This window comes from Vicugna pacos, chromosome 16 (assembly GCF_048564905.1).
Source record: "Vicugna pacos chromosome 16, VicPac4, whole genome shotgun sequence".
NCBI lineage: Eukaryota > Metazoa > Chordata > Mammalia > Artiodactyla > Camelidae > Vicugna > Vicugna pacos.
Genome location: NC_133002.1, coordinates 43,121,532 through 43,140,824, shown reverse-complemented (window position 1 = coordinate 43,140,824; position 19,293 = coordinate 43,121,532). Strand labels below are relative to the sequence as shown.

The 19,293-nt window shown below is 42.9% G+C and overlaps 1 protein-coding gene across 4 annotated transcripts in view; it reads left to right on the top strand.

Moving 5' to 3' along the window:
* Nucleotides 1-13,563, top strand: part of RPA1 (replication protein A1) — a 48,891-nt gene extending 35,328 nt beyond the window's left edge. For all 4 annotated transcript variants that reach the window (XM_006214447.4, XM_072939045.1, XM_072939044.1 and 1 more), the window contains 5 exons: nucleotides 3,902-4,034; nucleotides 6,052-6,228; nucleotides 8,930-9,037; nucleotides 11,070-11,156; nucleotides 12,579-13,563. In XM_006214447.4, the coding sequence (XP_006214509.2) occupies nucleotides 3,902-4,034; nucleotides 6,052-6,228; nucleotides 8,930-9,037; nucleotides 11,070-11,156; nucleotides 12,579-12,683 (610 nt within the window). In that variant the 3' untranslated portion in view covers nucleotides 12,684-13,563. The remainder of the gene's footprint in view (nucleotides 1-3,901; nucleotides 4,035-6,051; nucleotides 6,229-8,929; nucleotides 9,038-11,069; nucleotides 11,157-12,578) is intronic.
* Nucleotides 13,564-19,293: the final 5,730 nt, after the last annotated feature.

Here is a 19,293-nt window from a genome sequence, read left to right as displayed (position 1 = left end):
TTTGCCTTCTGAGAGGATGGCTTTGAAGCCCTTAAACTGACAAACGTGTAATCCCATGACAGACCTGGAGAGTCACAGGGAGGAATTAGAATGGGAGTGCTGCCCGCTGACCTTGACCCTGCGGAAGCAGGCAAGGCCAGGCTGGAGCAGCTGTGAGCGGAAGGCGTCTCTTTCCACGGTCCACAGCTCCGAGCTCCTGTTGGAGCAAGGAGAAAGTGCTTTCCTGTTCGGTCCAGTCTCTGGTGCTGATCACATCTAGTGCGTATTCACTGGACTGCTAAAGTGCGGTGGGCACAGTGGGCTTTTGTTGGCATTGTGTTGTTATTCGCAAAGCACTTGGGGCATAAGAAGAGCCTCCTAAAATCTCGCTGTGTCTAGCTTTTTAGGGTGTTAAAACTCTGCCGTAGAAGAGCACTTCAAACTGAAACATGGTATGCAAGCATTGATGTAGACAGGGAAAGCACTTGAACTAGCTTGAGCTGACATAATTTGTGCAGCTGTAGTCACAGGGGGAGGTGTGTTGGTTTCCAACCATGTCTTAGGGTTTGAGTGACTAAAGAATTAGCTCATACTGCATACTCCCCACTTTTGTTTGAGTCTGTTGTGAACCAATAGCACTTAGTATTTGAATAGTTTCATGAAGCATCTGCTGGAGTGTTCATGTTGCTTAATTCAGCTCTGCGAGTGTGGTCCACATGGACCGTATTTAACTATTCTGGTAGCTGGCATCACATTATGAGGCAGGGCCTGTTAATCACCTGACCAGAGTAAGCACAGCTTTGGTGTGTCCTCACTGCTTGATTTTCTTTCAGGCTCTGGAGCTCGACCTCAGGTTAATTGCGTGCCCACATTAAGGTCTTTGTGTTTTACTTGTTGATAACTGTGGTCCCAGTCACCATAGAAAGACATGGCTGTCCCCAGAATAGAGTAACTTGGCATTCATCAAAGAGAGGCTCAGCATCCACCCCAACCTGGCCAAGGACTGGGGATGTTTAGATCTGTTATAACAATGTGGAGTTTTTATTGTGAGAAGGGCTGCTTCTCTCCTTGCTCTGATGACTCCTGATGAGCTGTCTGTGGTGGCAAATGTCTCCTTGGAGTTTTTGAAACCGTAAACTTGCATAGCTAGTCATGGTGAAACAGATTTATGGACCTTGCTGTGCCTCTGTGACGGATTTAGCCGCTTCCCTGACAGAACAAGAAGGCAGTTGTCCACTGCACAAGGCAATCTACAGATTTAATGCAATCCCTATCCAATTACCCAGGACATATTTCACAGAACTAGAACAAATCATAATAAAATTTATATGGAACCATCAAAGACCTAGAATTGCTAAAGCATTACTGAAGAGAAAGAAAGAGGCTGGAGGAATAACTCTCCCAGACTTCAGACAATACTGTAGAGCTACAGTCATCAAGACAGCATGGTATTGGTACCAAAACAGACATATAGACCAATGGAACAGAATAGAGAGCCCAGAAATGAACCCACAAACTTTTGGTCAACTAATCTTCGACAAAGGAGGCAAGAATATACAATGGAATAAAGACAGTCTCTTCAGCAAATGGTGTTGGGAAAACTGGACAGCAGCATGTAAAACAATGAAACTAGAACACACCCTTACACCATATACAAAAATCAACTCAAAATGGATTAAAGACTTAAACATAAGACAAGATACAATAAACCTCCTAGAGGAAAACATAGGCAAAACATTATCTGACATACATTTCAAAAATTTTCTCCTAGAAGAAATAAAAGCAAGAATAAACAAATGGGACCTAATGAAACTTACAAGCTTCTGCAGAGCAAAGGAAACCAGAAATAAAACAAGAAGAAAACCTACGGAATGGGAGAAAATTTTTGCAAGTGAAACCGACAAAGGCTTGATCTCCAAAATACATAAGCAGCTCATATGACTCAATAAGAAAAAAATAAACAACCCGATCCAAAAATGGGCAGAAGACCTAAACAAGCAATTCTCCAAGGAAGACATACAAATGATCAAAAGGCACATGAAAAAATGTTCAATATCACTAATTATCAGAGAAATGCAAATCAAAACTACAGTGAGGTATCACCTCACACCAGTCAGAATGGCCGTCATTCAAAAATCCACAAATGACAAATGCTGGAGAGGCTGTGGAGAAAGGGGAACCCTCCTACACTGCTGGTGGGAATGCAGTTTGGTGCAGCCACTATGGAAAACAGTGTGGAGATTCCTCAAAAGACTAGGAATAGACTTACCATATGACCCAGGAATCCCACTCCTGGGCTTGTATCCAGAAGGAAATCTACTTCAGGATGACACCTGCACACCAATGTTCATAGCAGCACTATTTACAATAGCCAAAACATGGAAACAGCCTAAATGTCCATCAACAGGTGACTGGATAAAGAAGAAGTGGTATATTTATACAATGGAATACTACTCAGCCATAAAAACCGACAACATAATGCCATTTGCAGCAACATGGATGCTCCTAGAGAATGTCATCCTAAGTGAAGTAAGCCAGAAAGAGAAAGAAAAATACCATATGAGATCGCTCATATGTGGAATCTAAAAAACAAAAACAAACAAACAAAAACAAAGCATAAATACAGGACAGAAATAGACTCATGGACAGAGGATACAGACTTGTGGTTACGGGGGGGGGGTAGGGGGTGGGAAGGGATAGACTGGGATTTCAAAATTGTAGAATAGATAAACAAGATTACACTGTATAGCACAGGAAAATATACACAAAATGTTATGATAAATCACAGAGAAAAAAATGTGACAATGTGTATATGTCCATGAATGACTGAAAAATTGTGCTGAACACTGGAATTTGACACAACACTGTAAAATGATTATAAATCAATAAAAAATGTTAAAAAAAAAAAAGGCAGTTGTCTGCAGCTTAGGGCAGCATCCATTCTGTTCTGTGGTCTCTTTAAGGAAGCTGTTGTGTTCATGGTTGGCTTTTTGCTGTCTTTTTGGATGATGTTGTCATGTTTTTTAATCTGACTGACTCTTCCCTGCCCCAGGTATGTATCTGAGACACTTCCTCTCCAGCCCCCTCTCCTTCATATCAGCTGATAATATGCCCAAGAAATATAATCAATTTTAATAAAAATTCATCATAAATTTTAACTTTAATATTGGCATAAGTAAAATCTCACTAAGAAGATAAATCTACAAGGAAATGGATTAATACCTTCTAATAAGTTCCTGTGGGTTATATAATCTTTTGAAATCTATATCAGGCTTAAAAGATCTTTCACTGTGCGGACATTATTTCCTACCCTGTTAAAAATATGTCAGCTGTCCTTTTCTTGTATTATTTGTTTTTCTGAGGAGGAGGAGGTAATTAGGTGTCTTCACTGATTTCTGCTTGGTGAAGGTACCAGGGATTGAACCCAGGACCTCTTGGGTGCTGAGCATGCGCTCTGTAGCATGAGCTATACCCTTCCCCCAACTATCCCTTTCTATCCTGATACATTTCGGTGATGATGAAAATGCAGCTGCTGACCAAGAGTGAGCATCAGTCACCCAAAGAACTGTACCAGGGCTCTCTGCCATGGCTTTTTTGTTGTTGACTTTCCAGGTTACTGTTTTTAGATCTTGGGCCCTCCGACCAATGTTGATAAGCAAGGCTAATTTAAGGAAAGATTCTGTGGTAGTTTGGCACTGTCTTTCTTGACCACTGGGGGGCATCAAAGCAGTTGAGATAAAAAGAGGTCATTTCATTTCTTCAGTAGACTTAAGGTGCAGTGAGAAAGATGCTGACTTCAGCCCACTTGGCCATGACCTATGAAAGTTGAATGAGGAGTGGGTATCCTGTATCTGACATCCAGAAACAAGTATCATACTCAATAAGAATACAAAATGCCTGTTACTCTTCTTTTATTTTTCAGGTTTGACTCAGAGGGACAAGCCCTAGATGGCATTTCCATCTCTGATCTAAAGAGTGGAGGAATGGGAGGAAGCAACACCAACTGGAGAACTTTATATGAGGTTAAATCCGAGAACCTGGGCCAAGGCGACAAGGTACGTGCATTCCTAACTTTCCTCACAGAAGTATGTAAAGTGTGCAAGAGGATGAGTTTTCAAGTCCAACTTCTGGTACCAGCTGTTAGAACTTAATTCAGAGCTGTGATTCTTACCTGGGGCTCTGACCAGCGTGTGGCCTGATGGTTGAGGGATCGTGCCCAGAGGGAAGGGCCGTGCCATCCAGTGGGAGTGTGTTACATCCCTCAGGTGTGTTGAGGCAGGAAGATGTTAAGAACTCTGGCTTAGAGAGTTGTGCAGTTGTCAGAGCAGTCTTAACAAAGTGGTGTAACTGAGTTGCGTGTTACGGTGTGAACTGCCCTCGGGTCCATGTTTCTTTACTGTGACTGTTCCTGCAAATTGAAATACCTGCATACCAAGAAGGTGGCTTTTGAGATACAGCTCATGCTGAGCGTCAGTCAGGCTCAGGGTCAGCTGTCGGGCAGTTCCCATGTGCTTTCACTGGCTGTAGATTGTTAACCTGGCGGGCTGAGTCATGCTGGTTGGTGTTCTCTGACAAGAAGTGGCTCTGGTATTTGATTTTAGTTGCAACTTCCTTTTCAATGTTTGTATTTAATGATCCTTTTCCCATCTTGATCTAAGCCTGTATTCTGTCAGCAGTTTAGTATTTAAATCATTTATTTCTCCTTTCTGCTTCCCAAACCAGTAATTCCTGCTTTATTATTTTCATATTATGCAATATAGTTTTTATTCCTTACTGTCTCATTTCACTGTACTCGCTTATCCATCATTGTCACCGACTGCGACTTACAGTGCTGTTATACAGCATTCTGAGAATTAAACATCGGACTGATGCGTGTTGCTCTTTGAGTTCTCTTGTCAGCCAGTTTCTCTCATAGATCTAAAAGTAGACCATGTGTAATAAGGAATCAGGCCTAGAGAGTACTTCTTTGCACCCAAACTTTCGAGTCCCACTTTGAATCTGGTCTTTACCCGGACATAGTGAAAAACCCATCAGGCGTTCTCCTAGGAGGCCCCATTCTCTGCAGCCTTTCTGATCCAGGATTTGCACAAGCTCTTTAAACATCCACATTATTGTTTTGCCTCTTTTGGTCTGAGACACCGGGAGGCCCCAAAGGTTGCAGACTTGGCCCTGAGTTCAGAGTACACCCAGAGGGAACTGCTCACCCTCCAAAAACTCTTCATCCCATTTCCCTTCCATGAGAGTTAGAAAGAAAAACAAGTAACAACAACATAAAGCCCAGGCACATGACTTGGTCCTCGCAACATTTACTTACCAGTGATGTCTCCACTTTGAAGGCACTAGCTCAGTTTTTTTTGCATTCTACTGAATTTGGTGACTTAGACCAGGGATTCACAAACAGGCCCACGGGCCATATGCAGCCTGCTGCCTGTTGTAGATAAAAGTGTATTGAAACCCAGCCACATGCTCGCATCTCCATGCTGTCTGTGGACCACCTTGCCCCAAAGCAGCAGGGTGTGTAGCTGCAACAGAGACTGACCAAATGGCTCATGAAGCCTGAAATAGTTATCGTCTGGCTTCTTACTGAAGAAGGTTTGCTGACCCCTGGCCAAACAGAGATTAAGGTGAATTTAGACCCTAGAAATCAACTGCTGTTGTTTTGAAGGTGGGAGGTGTGGTGGTTCATAGCTATGCTAGATTTTGCCTCATTGCTGTGTATTTCCTGGTTCTGTTACCTGTGGGGGGGGTCAGAGGAACAGGAGGATGAGTCTGTCTTTTGAGGTCTTTATCTTTCATATAGTCTATTTCAGTTTTAACTAGTTAATTCAGTCTAATTTAGAATTAACTCTTATACTTAAAGTATAATAATATGCTTTAGAACTTGGTTTATTACCTCCATGAGTTTTGTAGTCAGCACAAGTGATTTCTTAAACTGTAAGATAAATTATTCCCTGTAATGACATTGTGATTGTGAGAACTAGAATATGTAAACACCTACCCTTCTGTGTGAGGGCAAGTCCGTTCCTACACGTAGGCCTGTGCTGTGTCTTATGTCACTCTTTCCTCCTGAAGCCCGACTATTTTAGCTCTGTGGCCACAGTGGTATATCTTCGCAAGGAGAACTGTATGTACCAGGCCTGCCCCACTCAGGACTGCAATAAGAAAGTGATTGATCAGCAGAATGGCTTGTACCGCTGCGAGAAGTGTGACCGTGAATTCCCCAATTTCAAGTACCGCATGATCCTGTCGGTAAGTAGACTGGGTAGGTAAGGACCACTGTGGTGCTTCCTGAGTCCCAACCAAGTGCCAGGCACTGTAGAGACGACAGCAAAAACAGGGTTGCTTGTGGTGGGTGGTGGTGCCGGTGAGTAAGTGCTAAGTGCGAAAGGGCTTGTTATTGTTCTGTAAAGGCGGAGGTGGGGGGCCTTTCATTCCACTGGATAGCAGTCTGCTTTCTCCTGCCTAAAGCTTTTGTTCGTACTGGAAAGTTGCATTTAGATACCTGGCTGATTGCAGTCTGCTGTGCATGTTCAGATCTTCCTCAGTTTACAATGGGGTTACGTCCTGATAAACCCATCCTGAGTTGAAACATTGTAAGTCAAAAATGCATTTAATACACCCACCCCACCGAACAGCATGGCTGAGCCTAGCCTATCTTAAATGTGCTCAGAACACTCACATTAGCCTACAGTTGGGCAAAAGTATCTAACACAAAGCCTGTTTTATGGTAAAGTGTTGACTGTCTCATGTGAGGTACGGAATACCATACTGAAGGCGACAAGCAGGATGGTTCCAAGTATTGGTTGTTTACCCTCCTGACTGCAAGGCTGACCGGGAGCTGCAGGTCACTGCTTCTGCCCCGGCATCATGAGGGCGTACCAGACGGCACACCGCTAGCCCGGGAAAAGATCAAAATTCAAAATTAGAAGTATGATTTCTACTAAATGCAATCGCTTTCACACCATTGTAGAGTTGAGAAGTCGTGAGTTGGGGACCATCTGTAGTACAGTTACAGCATCAGTGGACACTTGTCTGCTAACTGTTATGAAGATAAATTAATGTGAAGTGGCATCTCTGGAGAGCAGTAATTACATTTCCGCAGCCCGTGCCTTTATTTAGTCACTTTTCTTGTGGCTAATCTGCTCCTCTGGCCTCAGTAGAGCTGGCTTTGGAGGAATGTGACTGCCTTGCTGATGTGGGATGGTGGCTTTTTGCATAATAGGAATTGTTTCTTTTTAAAAAACGTTTAAACTCAAAGGTGTACTTTTTTTTCAAAATTATGATACTAAATGATAAAGATACAAGAAAATGGACGTTCTCACATTTTTCTAGAAGGCGATTTGGCAGTACAGTGTCAGAAGCCTTACAAATGTTTATGTTTTCTGACACAGAAACACTTGGAGGGAGTTTCTTCTAAAGAAGTGATCAGAAATGTTACAGCTGTAAGAAGTTGTCTGTTGCCTTGTTTATTTAAAACTTGGATACAGTTTAAATGTCTTAAATGTCCTTAGTAGTCTACTGGTTGATTCCTTTATTGAATATCTTTAGAGTGGAGTAGTACATACCATGAAGGCATTAGAATTTGTCCTTTATTCGATAGTTTCCACAGTTAAAATATTTGAAGACCATTGCTAACAAACTCTATTAAATGATATAAATAAATGTTCCAGCTTCATTCATTGAAAGTAGCAAATTTTAGATGGTATGTTTTACATAGTTTTGAGGCATTGTGCACAGAGAACAGACGGAAGATGAATATCCGACTGTTGGTAGTAGTTATTTCTGGCTGATTTTTATTTCTGTACATTTTCCGCATTTTCCTTTTTTTTTTCCCCTATAGTGAATACTCTCATAATAGGAAATTTTTATAAAAAATCTTTTTAGATAAGAGAGTAAAGGATTCCATCCACCCTTTCTGTGTTCTAATTTCCCCTAAAAAAAGGAAAGTTCTACTTAAATTTTAAGCTGCTGCTGCTGCTTTTTTTTTCCGTAAACTGTTAACCTCATTGAACTAATTTGAAGAAATGTGTTTTAGTTGATTTATCAGCACTTGGTAAAACTTTAAATAGTGGAATCCTCAGTGCACTGGTTTCATGTGACGCTTACCTGTGTGTGTCCATCATTGCTCTTCTTGCCCCATGGAGTGGGTGCTTTGTCCTGTGGTGACAGCACAGGGCAAACTGTAGATGTGAGCCCCGTATGTGACACAGTCCCTATATATGGGAGTGCTTTAAACTTTCTTCTTACCTTACTTTTCATCATGACTTTTGATATTAAAGCTCCATATATATGCAAAGTGAATATGTAAAATCATAGTGATACCTTTAAAAAAAAAAACAGACTTTGCTCTCTATTTCTACTGAGCCTTTTATTTTAGGAACTGAATTCTTTGTGATCCACTTCTTCCTTGACTCTCCCCTGTGTAATTTTACATCATGGTCAGTTGGAGACACTTGAATGCTCATTTCTGTTGCTATGTTAAGTTCGCTGGCTGGATGAAGGCCCTTAGTTCAGGCTTTCAAATTGTGCGGGACACTCAGCAGTGATTGAGGAGCTGTCTTATGGAGCACCTCCTGATGCCTGAAGGATGTATAGTTTAAAGTGCAGAGGGCACTGGAGGCTTGTTCAAAACCTTTAGTTCAAAGGCCATTGCAGCTGGCAGGGCACTGAGTCCAGTGTCCCCAGATTCTGCATCTGAAGGAAAGTTTAGTTGGGCTCTGTCTCTACTGAGATTACACATGCACAGCACATTGTGATCCAGGCTTACATTTTAAATTTTTTTCTTGGATACTTTTCACATTTTTTGGAAAGAATAGAGCATATATAGTAGAAATGGCTTTTTTCCCTAGAAATTATTTTAATGAGTAGAAAAATTTAATCTCCTAGTCTCTGTAGTGTGTCTTCCTTTTACTATTTCTTTGCAGAAATAATGTAGAGTTGTGTTTTTTAGGTAAATATTGCCGATTTTCAGGAGAATCAGTGGGTCACATGTTTCCAGGAGTCTGCGGAGGCCATCCTTGGACAAAGCACTGCTTATCTTGGAGAGTTAAAAGAGAAGGTTGGCCAAGTTTTTTAATTACTGTAGCAGTTCCCGTGCTGTGATATGTACCCATTCTTTGCTCTTTACTGTTTTTTAGTTTGTGGCTTTTGGGTGTTATATATAGTTTCTGACTGATGATGGAGAGCTCATCTGATTCTGTCTAATTGTGTCCATCTTGGATGTGCTGACAATGTGGTTATGAAGCAATGTATATAAAAAGCTTTAAAAGCAATTTACAAGTATAAACCACTTTTTTCCCCTGTTACTGTTAGCACGCCAGGAGTTGGTGTGCCTGCAGTCACTTGAGATCTGGGAGGTATCTTCTGAAATAATCTGAAGGGCAGATGTGCCTTTTTAATGTAACAAACACCCTCCTGAAAAGTTGAGTCAAGTCCTGGTTTAAATTCACACGTAAAATACCTGCTATTTCAGGTTGTCAGATACAATTCTTACTAAGTCGTAACTTTTTTCATAACTTTATCCATTTCCTTTTTTAGTATTTTCACATAGTAGTTTTACTTAATTCAGGGACTAGATTAGTAATTATTCTAAACTGAAGAAAGATACTTGCTCAGACAAAAATGTGTAAAGATCAGTAAAAACTATATTTTCTGGGCCACACAAATTAGCATCTATCTATAGATCCCCCGCCCCATTTCCTCAAAAATTGGTTAGAATGCTTGTGAAAGCCCCTAAGAAAAAAGGATTTGTCATTTGTTCTTGGTGTGGTTTTTTTTTCCTTCCCTGTCTTCTGTTCTTTTGTCTCTGCCCCTGCGTCTTGAAATTGTCCGTGAGCTCTCTGAGAGTAATCCCAACAAGCCCTTTTACAGAAATAACTGGAATTGACTTTAAAGTACGATGGTATCTTTTATCTGTTTCGCCTGGTCCTCTATTTTCATATCAGGTTTTAAGGCTCAAGGCAGCCTTTCAGGATCTTTTTATGAGCTTATTACATTTGACTGGTTTTACTGCCGGTGAATGAGGACACACAGAAACCACCCCCCTCAGGAGCCGTGATACTCTTGGAGTGCGCGCTCCGGGCTCTCACTGATCTTGAAAGAATAATGGCAGCTGGTATGATTTTCTGAAGGTTTAACATATTGTTTTATTTACATACCTGAAAGCCTGAGGGCTTTGTGTATGTGTGTGTGTGTGAAGTAACCCTTGCACAGAAGAGTTCTATATAACAAAGCCATTTTCATATTCCACGTGGCTTGCAAAGATAATGCTTGGCTGGTATGAACTATTAATTTTATATAAAGTCCTTACAAATTTATTTTATGTATATTTCTATAAAATGCTTTCTCTAATCCCTGTTTACCAGACTTTTAAAAATATATATATATACTAGAAGCTTAATCGGATAGTAAAGAGGGAGAGAGGACTGTGGTTTTTGAATGTTCCCTAACCTTTGCCCACTTCTCCTGTCTTCTTCATTTGCTCACCAGACCTGCAGCTGTAAACACAGAGACTGAAATAATGTATGTAACAAACTGGACTTTCCCTGAGTGTTTTCCCCTAGTTCTTAATTTATGAAAATGCTGAGCCTCAGATCTATTCCATCACAAACTTTCAAAATTTAGAAATGTGTTCCTTAAGAATGCTTCAGTGTTTTTTCTATTGTGGTAAAATAGACAAAAAGTTTACCATTTAAACCATTTTTGAGTTTAAGTTCAGCAGCTTTAAATACCTTCACATTGTTGTGCAACCATTCCCGTCAGCCACCTCTAGGACTTCTTCACCGTCCCAAGCTGAACTCTGTGCCCATGAAACACTAACTCCCCGTTGCCCCTAGAAACCATCATTCTACTTTCTGTCTCTCTGAATTTGACTACTCCAAGTAGAGTATTTTAATTTTTAATAAAATTCCATCTAAACAGTTTTATGTGATGAAATGTCACCTATACATTTGTCATTCCGAAGCAAGTTCAAACCACCGGCGGGGATCGTTTTCTCCGAGGGTTTTCTCAAAGTCTTTCAAAATCCATACAGATAGTTTTCAGATGGCCTGGTGGTTTCCATCCCTACAGTTTTGCATTTGTTTTTGCAGAACGAGCAAGCGTTTGAGGAAGTTTTCCAGAATGCCAACTTTCGGTCTTTTACATTCAGGATCAGGGTCAAGCTGGAGACCTACAATGTAAGTGATGGCGCCCGTGGTGCGGAAGGGTCAGCGGTGGGAAGCTGCTGTCAGTCTCCGCGGCAGCGTCACAGTATTAGCTGTCAGTTCACTGCTTACTGTGGGCCAGACCCAGTGCTAAGCGCCCTGAGTTTATCACTCAGTGAATCTTCCTGACAATGAGGCCCCATTATCATCCCTGTTTTCAGGTGAGGAAACAGACTTGGAGAGATGTCAGAGGCCTTTTCCACTGTCAGGCATCTAGCGGAAGAATGTTGTATGGCCTTCCAGTTAAAACCTGGGGTTTTTGATTTGTGTCCTGAGAAAAACAGACATTGTCCACAAGTTTTGGGCTCTAAAGTTACTATGTGAAACAGAGACCACATGTAGTTAAAATTACCCTGGAAATGCCTTAAATTGCTTATAACATCATGTGGTTGTAGAGTCATGAAAAAACGGCCTTTATTGAGCATTTACTCTCTGCCAGATACTGTTCTACACCCTTTACTTTATGTTCATTATCTTGCTTGATCCTGGCAGTAACCCCACGTGTAGGAACTGTTGTTACCCCCGTTTTACCAGTGGAAACACGTAGGTGTACAGAGAGGAAGCAGCTTGCCTAAATTCATATGCTCACAGGTGGCAAAGCTAGTAATTCCACTCAGGCAGTCCAACCCCAGGGCTTTGCTGTCAACCACGCTTAGAAATACGATGGTGTTAGTAATCACGCTGTAGTGTGCGGGCCCCTGAGCTGGGCCTCACCCACTTCTGCCTCTGAAGGCACCGTCCAGCCTGGCCAGTGAGCCAGGAGGGAAGACAACTCTGCCTGTTGCTGGATTTACTCGTTCTGTTTTATTGTCAGACCTTAACCTTAATACCTGCTAATAGATGTGCTCGGCTTTTTGAGCATTAAATGAGACAGGGCCTCAAATGTCTGTGGTGCAATGTTGGGATGGACGGAAGGGTCATTCGGTCCCCACCTGGTGTGATCAGGGAAGCTGAAGGGAGGTGAGGCGGCTTCTTGCAGGGCTGAGACGGGGCCCACGGCGAGTCTCCCTCCTTTGCTGTGGGTGCGTCTCCCCTCCCCACACCCCACTTTCAGAACCAGCTGTGTGGCTTTAGGAAGTCACTTATTTCTCTCAGCTCCTGTTTCTCTAAAAGAGAATACACTGAACTTGATAAGCACACTAAGGCCCATTGAGTTTGGAGTCCAGATTTCTGAGTGTTTGGGAGCACGAGGCAAGGATGGAAGAGGCCTGTGTTGAAGGGAGGCCTCTGTCCACTCGCCCAGCCCCAGAAGCCGCCCTGGGCTCTCGCCCTCATTGGAATGACTGAACTCTGAACCCAGCGTGTCTTTGTTACTTCTCCTGCGGGGATCACTGAAACCGCTGCCCCCTGCCACGGGCTTTCCTCCGCTCACAAACTGCTTTTCTCCTCTCAAAGGATGAGTCCCGAATTAAGGCCACTGTGATGGACGTGAAGCCCGTGGACTACAGAGAATACGGCAGAAGGCTGATTGCGAACATCAGGAGAAACGCGGCTATGTGAGGCGAGCCGGCCAATGGGGCGGAAGCTTGAAGATAAAGAGCTGAAGTGAATCCATTTCTGCCCCTGCCCTGTGGGGCAACTTCACGTTAGCCACAAGGCGCCCAGAGCCTTGTTTGTGGTGTACCTAGCCGTTGCCTCTCCCGTGCGCATCTTGGAACCCCCAGCAGCAAAGGGAGACAAGCTCGGGTGGCTGTGGTGCAAACTGTCAGGCCTTAGGGTAAGCTGGCGGGTAGAGTAGTACCAGGCTCTCCCTCTGTCCAGGCTTTTGTCCGTTTTATTAAGATTTCATTATCTTCAACCAGGAATTATGTCACGAGTAATTGACCCTAAATCTGCAGAGAGTGGAATAAATAATGTAAGTAGGGTTTCCGCTTCTCCAGTGGTGACACCTTCACAACTTGGGTCCCTTCTCGGTTGTGCGGAAGAACCTGGCGTTTTAGTGAGCGGGTCTTCCTGGAATTCAAAGCTCCCTTTGTAGAGGTGCCTCGTAGTTGTTAATGCTTGGAATGGCAATAGGGTAGAATTATTAATCAAAGTCGTATCTTTTATATCTGAAGAATATCCTTCCTTTAGGGTTTAATAGACTGAGTCAGATGGGTCTGATATTAATCAAAATTGTCTCTTCTGAGGAAGGCTGATAAGCATTGACTTCCCATCCCCTAGGGACATCCAGGCAACTACAAAGCATTGCTTTAGTTTTCCCTTCAATTTATGTTGCAGTTTGGTTAGTGAATGCACGTCTTTTCTACCTGTACATATTTCTTGTATTTGTACGTTTCTTTTCTTGATTAAAGCTATGTTAAATAGGAGAGATTTTGAAGGGAGAAACTCTTTGTTTCCCTTGCTTTGTTTAATAAACAGTCTATCCTCTGCTTGTGAATCCCGACTTTGTTTGAATGCAAAAGGTTCTTGTAACTGGAAAGCAATTAATTAGCCTTCATAATAAATGTTCACTTGGGGGAGATGTTAACTCATTACAAACTCGAAGATTAGTCCAAAGCAAGGAGATCATTCTTCCTAATGTTTGCAACCCTGAAATGCATCTTTAAAAGAATGAAAACACCAAAAACAAAAAACCATTGTGCCCCAGAATGCTGATGATCTGGCACTTTGGGATTTTATTGATGTTTACACAGCAGTCTTAACACCATCCAGGCTTTGAAATGTGAACAGACAGTGAGCTGGTAAGAAAACAGTAATTATGCTACTGGGCTTTTCAGTCAGCAAGAGCATGCTTGCTCTGTGTGTTCCTAATCATATTAATTATCTGTCTGGTTGCTGCAGCCCACCGCTTGGCATTTGCCACACATCTCTCTCCAAGCATCCAGGCAGCGTTGCAGTCAGCCTGCAGCGCTAGGACCTGGTTTTTAACTGGGCAGGTGTGGCACGTGGAGGCCCTTTGCAGAGCTGGAGGGTGATGATATCCTGTCTGTGTCATCCTTAGCTGTCCTCTTGGGGGAGGAACCAGCTGGCTCTAGGCAGGATGACCCCCACTCTTCAGAATATACAGCATCTTTTTCTCAGTCCCGAGAACTGTCTGGACATATTCTAGTCTCAGGAGATGGTCACTGGGTCGCACTCAACTCTCTGGCTGAGGCCTTGATGATTTTCACGGAAGCTCTTTTCTGCCTGACCTTGCTCGTAAAGCACTGACTAGAAAATTATAGTCTTCAGCACTGTTCTGGATTGACAAATTGTGGGTTGGAAGTGGTAATCTAGCTTTCAGCCCGGTCACCAGTCCTTTATATCCACTACTCCCAGCATTCCTCCTCTCCCCATCTCGGCTTTGACCCCGTGAAGAGCACTGACTGGCAGTGCGACCCTGACGTGTCTCCAGAACATCATACCAGCCACCCCATGTTCTCGATGACCACATGGTGAATCCAGCACATCTACACAGATGTGATTAGAAATCCACAGGGGACGTTTTGAGGGAGGGTGGCTCCCTTGAGGGCGGAAGTTTAGCGGATTTCCCTACTAAACATCAGATCCCTGATAGAGGAGCATTAGAAACTGGCTCCACTGTTACGCTTTTAAGAGATTTAACTCCCTGAGGATTGCCTAAATAGATTCTGGCCCACGGTTCTTAGAGCTCTCTTGGAGATGGTTTATCTCGAAAGGCTGTTCATGTTCCATTTCTCATCTTCCACTCAGAGATCAATGTTTATTTTGTGTACACCATGACATCAGCGTTAGGCAATTAGGAAAAAATCTAATCATTTCGCCTTTATTTTAAATGGTTCTTGGAGTCCCTCCAGTCTCATTGTGAAGGAGGCAGGGAGGGAGAAAAGGGTAATAATCTGATTTCTGTCCATATTTTCAGTGTTTTATGCTTTCCATTAAGGCTTTCCTAATCTCCAGCGTGCTGGTTCTGACTTTTTGAACCACAGGGTCAAAAACTCCTCCCCCCTACTTTTTTTTTCCTGAGTGGACCATCTTCGAAAAGTATAAATAATATTGATCGTGGTGTTTAATACACTAATGAGACCCATGGTTATTGACTACATAATTAATACACTGTCTAAAAGTGAAGTTTGGTAGCCCAGGATATAAAGGTTTATATATTGACTTGAGTTTCTTTGGCAATATGCCGTCTACGGTTTTATTTATAGAAAATGAAACTGGTTGTTCAGTCTTCTTTCCTTGTCACTTGTTAGAAAGCCGCTACTCCCCCCGGTAAATTGATTGTTTCCTTATCTCAAACAGGATTTCCCCTCTTGAGACACCTCCTCCTCTTTCTATGTGGTTTCTAAGCTCTTAGTCTTATAATCCACTCTGCTGGTAGAGTTCTGGGTTTCAGAAACATTTTTGGGAATAATCATTTTTTTTCCTCCAGAAAGAGACTTTAGACGTTTTATTTTCATTGGTTTGGGGAAAAAAATCTCAACTGAGTGTGTTTTATTATTAAGCTGATAGGTATTGTTAATGTCAAAGAAAAAAGGGAAAGGAATGGGGACTACTTGGACCACTGATTATTTCTTAATGCAAGTAATCCACATTCAGTGTAGGAAAAAAAAAACGTGCAGACAAGAAAAAATAAAAGTGTCCTTAATCCCACCCATCAGTAATAACTGCTTGTATCACGGCCTACTTTTCTCTCTGCTTGTATGTGGATAGACACAGTTTTCATTTAAAAATGGGATTATATTACACATACTGTTCTCTAACACTGCTCTGGGTACTATAGGATGGACATCTTTCCTATTTCAGTAAAAATGATCTGCATAATTTTCTTTTGGATCAGCATAATTTTAATTGGTATTTGGCTATACAGATATGTAAATTTATTGAGCCAATCCACCTGCTGGAAGCTTACATTTTCTAATTAAAAATTTTTTTAAATTTATTTTTATTGAGATATAATTGGCATATAACTGATTTAGATATACATATACTTTCTAACTTATAAACTCAGCTTTGGATGGGCAGGAGCATTTATCCTGTGTTGCCCTGTGAAAATGTGTGCCTTCTATTCTTGTCCTGTAAGTTTCTCTGATTATACTTTCTTTCCCTCAGTGGTAACTCCGCTGACCCTGTGTCCCACCAAGGGCTGGCAGGTGGTTTGAGCAGGTGCTCGAATCCTCTGGAGCAAAGGCAGGTAGATGACTAGGAAGGAAAGGGCTACGGAAGGCCTCAGAGCTCCGGGCGGCTTCATCCTGCCTACCACGTGGACCGGGTTGTGGCTGGGAAGAGGCCTGAATCCTCTTGTTTTCTGCTGGAAATGGCCTCTTGAGAACACATCTGATTGACTTGCTTTATAAATCAACTTGCTTCTTTGTGTAAAGCCATTAATTAATGATTATTAAAACCTTTTCATTATATTTGCGATGGTGATTTTAAGTCGCTGAGAAAAGTGTGGAGCACCTGTCTTCATTGACCACCTGTGCCACCATCTCTAACGTGACTTTTTTTTTTTCCCAGGTAACTTTAAATCAAGGTACCTTGTTCCCAAGAACTGCAGTCTATTTGCAGCAAGGCTAGGGGCTAAGTAGTAATATCACAACTCAAATTAAAATTCAGTAAATGGAGCGATCACTGAGACTGGAGTCATCAGAAAAGATTTCACAAAGAATGGGGTGATTTGAGACTCACAAATCGTCTCCTTCATTTAGGTCAGGGGCCAGCTGATCTACATGGAAAATGCGTGCAACGCCTGCTAATAGCCTTTCACTCCATATTCACCATGGGCAGATGAAGCTAGATGCTGTGAGAGTTAGGCAGACAGCACCAAAGGAAACTGGGTTCCGGTGTGAGTAATGTTGGACCATGGGTGCTGTAGGAGGACTTACTTGTATTATCTATATAGCCAGACCCCTAACTCTTAATGCTCACAAGAACCAATCACCTGGCCATTTTTACAGCTTTCCAGCTTTGCCAGGCTCTCAATGGCTGTCACCTTGTACCCCCTACCCCTTCGCTGCTGATAAATCTCAAAATTTCAAGAAAACAGAATCTCTTTTTCAGCCATGTGAAAAGCAATCCCACCTGCCTCGTGAGAAATATTTATATCTAATTCAAAAGTAATCATGTAAACTTTTTAATAATTGTGAGCCATTCTTCTAAAAAAAAAAAAATCACACCTGCTCCCTAGGGTATTACCCAGTCGGTAATTGGAAGTTTGTGCTGTCATTAAAAATGACAGTTTCCTCAGAGAACATCCTCAGCGCTTGTAAAATGCAGATAACTCTGCCTATATTTAACTTGTGTGTGGTGCAGCTTCCTCTCCACGGTTAGGTAACCAAGGGCTGGTGCCCAGGAACGCAGAGGAGCCCGCTGCAGGGAGCGGTAGCTTTGTGCCTGTGGACGCCCTACCCTGAAATGGAGTCAGAACAACCAGGACTTTTTAAAAATAAGCCCCGATTGGACTCTCATCTCTCCTCTCACCATTGACACTGCTGTTCATGTTGAGGTTTATTTATATCTTCAGTCAGCCACGGTACAGAGGTCATTTCTATTGGCCTAAAATTTTAGAGGCTTATGTTTGCCTCGGAAAGCTGATCTCCCCAGCACTCAGGCTTGGAATGCAAAGCTGGTCTTTTGTCAAAAGCTTTTCTGCCTCCACAGCATCCCCGCTCCCACCACCACCACCACCACCACCAATTTCCTTCTCTGCCATTTATTTAAAATTTGAATAGCTTTCGAAGGTGCCTCCCCGTAAATGAGCTCTCCTCCTCTAATGGGCTCTCTCCAGGCAGCAAACCTTCCATAAAGGAGCCACTAATTAAGCAGAAAATGGTTTGTCTTGCTTAGCCACGTTCCCCGAATCTAGCAGTCAGTTTAGAAGATGGGACATCTTTCTTGATGGCCATGATTTTAATAATATTCTTTTGTCTTTTCCACCAGCAGTTAGGGTGTTTGTGTGTGTGTATGTGTGTGTGTGTGTTCCAGTTCCTGTCTTCCTCTCCATCTCGAAGCGGAAGATTTGTTTCTGTAGACTGTTACAAAAAATACTTATTAAAGTTACTCTTGAAGGATCAGACCCACGCCGAGCCTTCTTGGTTGGAGAGCGGGGCTGTGGGAAAAGCTTGTCAATTTGCAGGGGAGGCACGCACAGGCTCTCAGGGAAGATGCCTGTCAGTCAAATGACTCTCGTTGTGAGAAGCCCGAACGGCCTCTGTCTGATGGAGAACTGAAGGTGTTTGCAGGCTTCCCCGGGCAGCATCTCTCCCGGGCGGATGTGCGCACCACAGCCAAACTGCACAAGGCTCCTAAGAGAACCTTTAGCTCCTGGAGCCAAGTCTCATTTTGTGTGTGTTATTAAAGTGCAGGAGGCTAGGAAAAGCAGAGCCCTCTTAATTAGAGAGCGACATTCTTGCATAGGAGTCGTGTTCCGTTCGTGGCATAATTGTCACAGCAAATTACCAGTTAAGTTAAATATTGAGCTGGTAGTTCTCGGAGCTTCAATTATTTGCTCCACCCTACCCTCCCCACCCGCTCCTACCCTTGCCATCACCTGCTATACTGCACTTCTAACTTGATCTTCTGCCAAGTGGTAGCTTTTAAGATACCTTAGAGAAGATACACTTTACAGCGGGAGCAATAAATCTGGCTTGGGGCAAGTTATAGGACGCCAGGAACATCTGAATGAGGGGTGCAATTTTTGCTCGGTGTGTAGGGGTGTACTGGGTCGTCTTTCTCGCCTTCTAACTCCGGCTATAAAACTGCTAGGTCGGTCGGTATATCTAGGGTGGCTGTCTCCTGATGGGAAAACCCTATTTGAGATGCCACAAGAAATGCAAAGGAAATATAAGGCTTGGTCCCTTCTCTCTAAATTTTAATCTGTGAGGGGGAAGGCCCACAAAATGGAAGAACACTTTTCATAAGCGAGCCCAGTTAATCGAGAGCAGATTGGGTGTGTGGTGGGGGCAAGGAGCCGGTGGAGAGGAGGGGACAGACTGCGGTTGAGGCAGTCCCAATGTGTGTGGGTTGTCATGGTAAGGGTGAGAAGGATGGATTGGCAGGGAGAAAGGCGAAGTCCGCTTTCAGCTGAAGAGACAGCACACGGCGTAGGCACAGGAGAAGGAGAAAGGAAAGTGGGCGCAGGCGATTCTGAGACAGTCAGCCTGGTTCAAGTGGTGGCTCTTTGGAGAGAAACAGTTTGTGAGGCTGC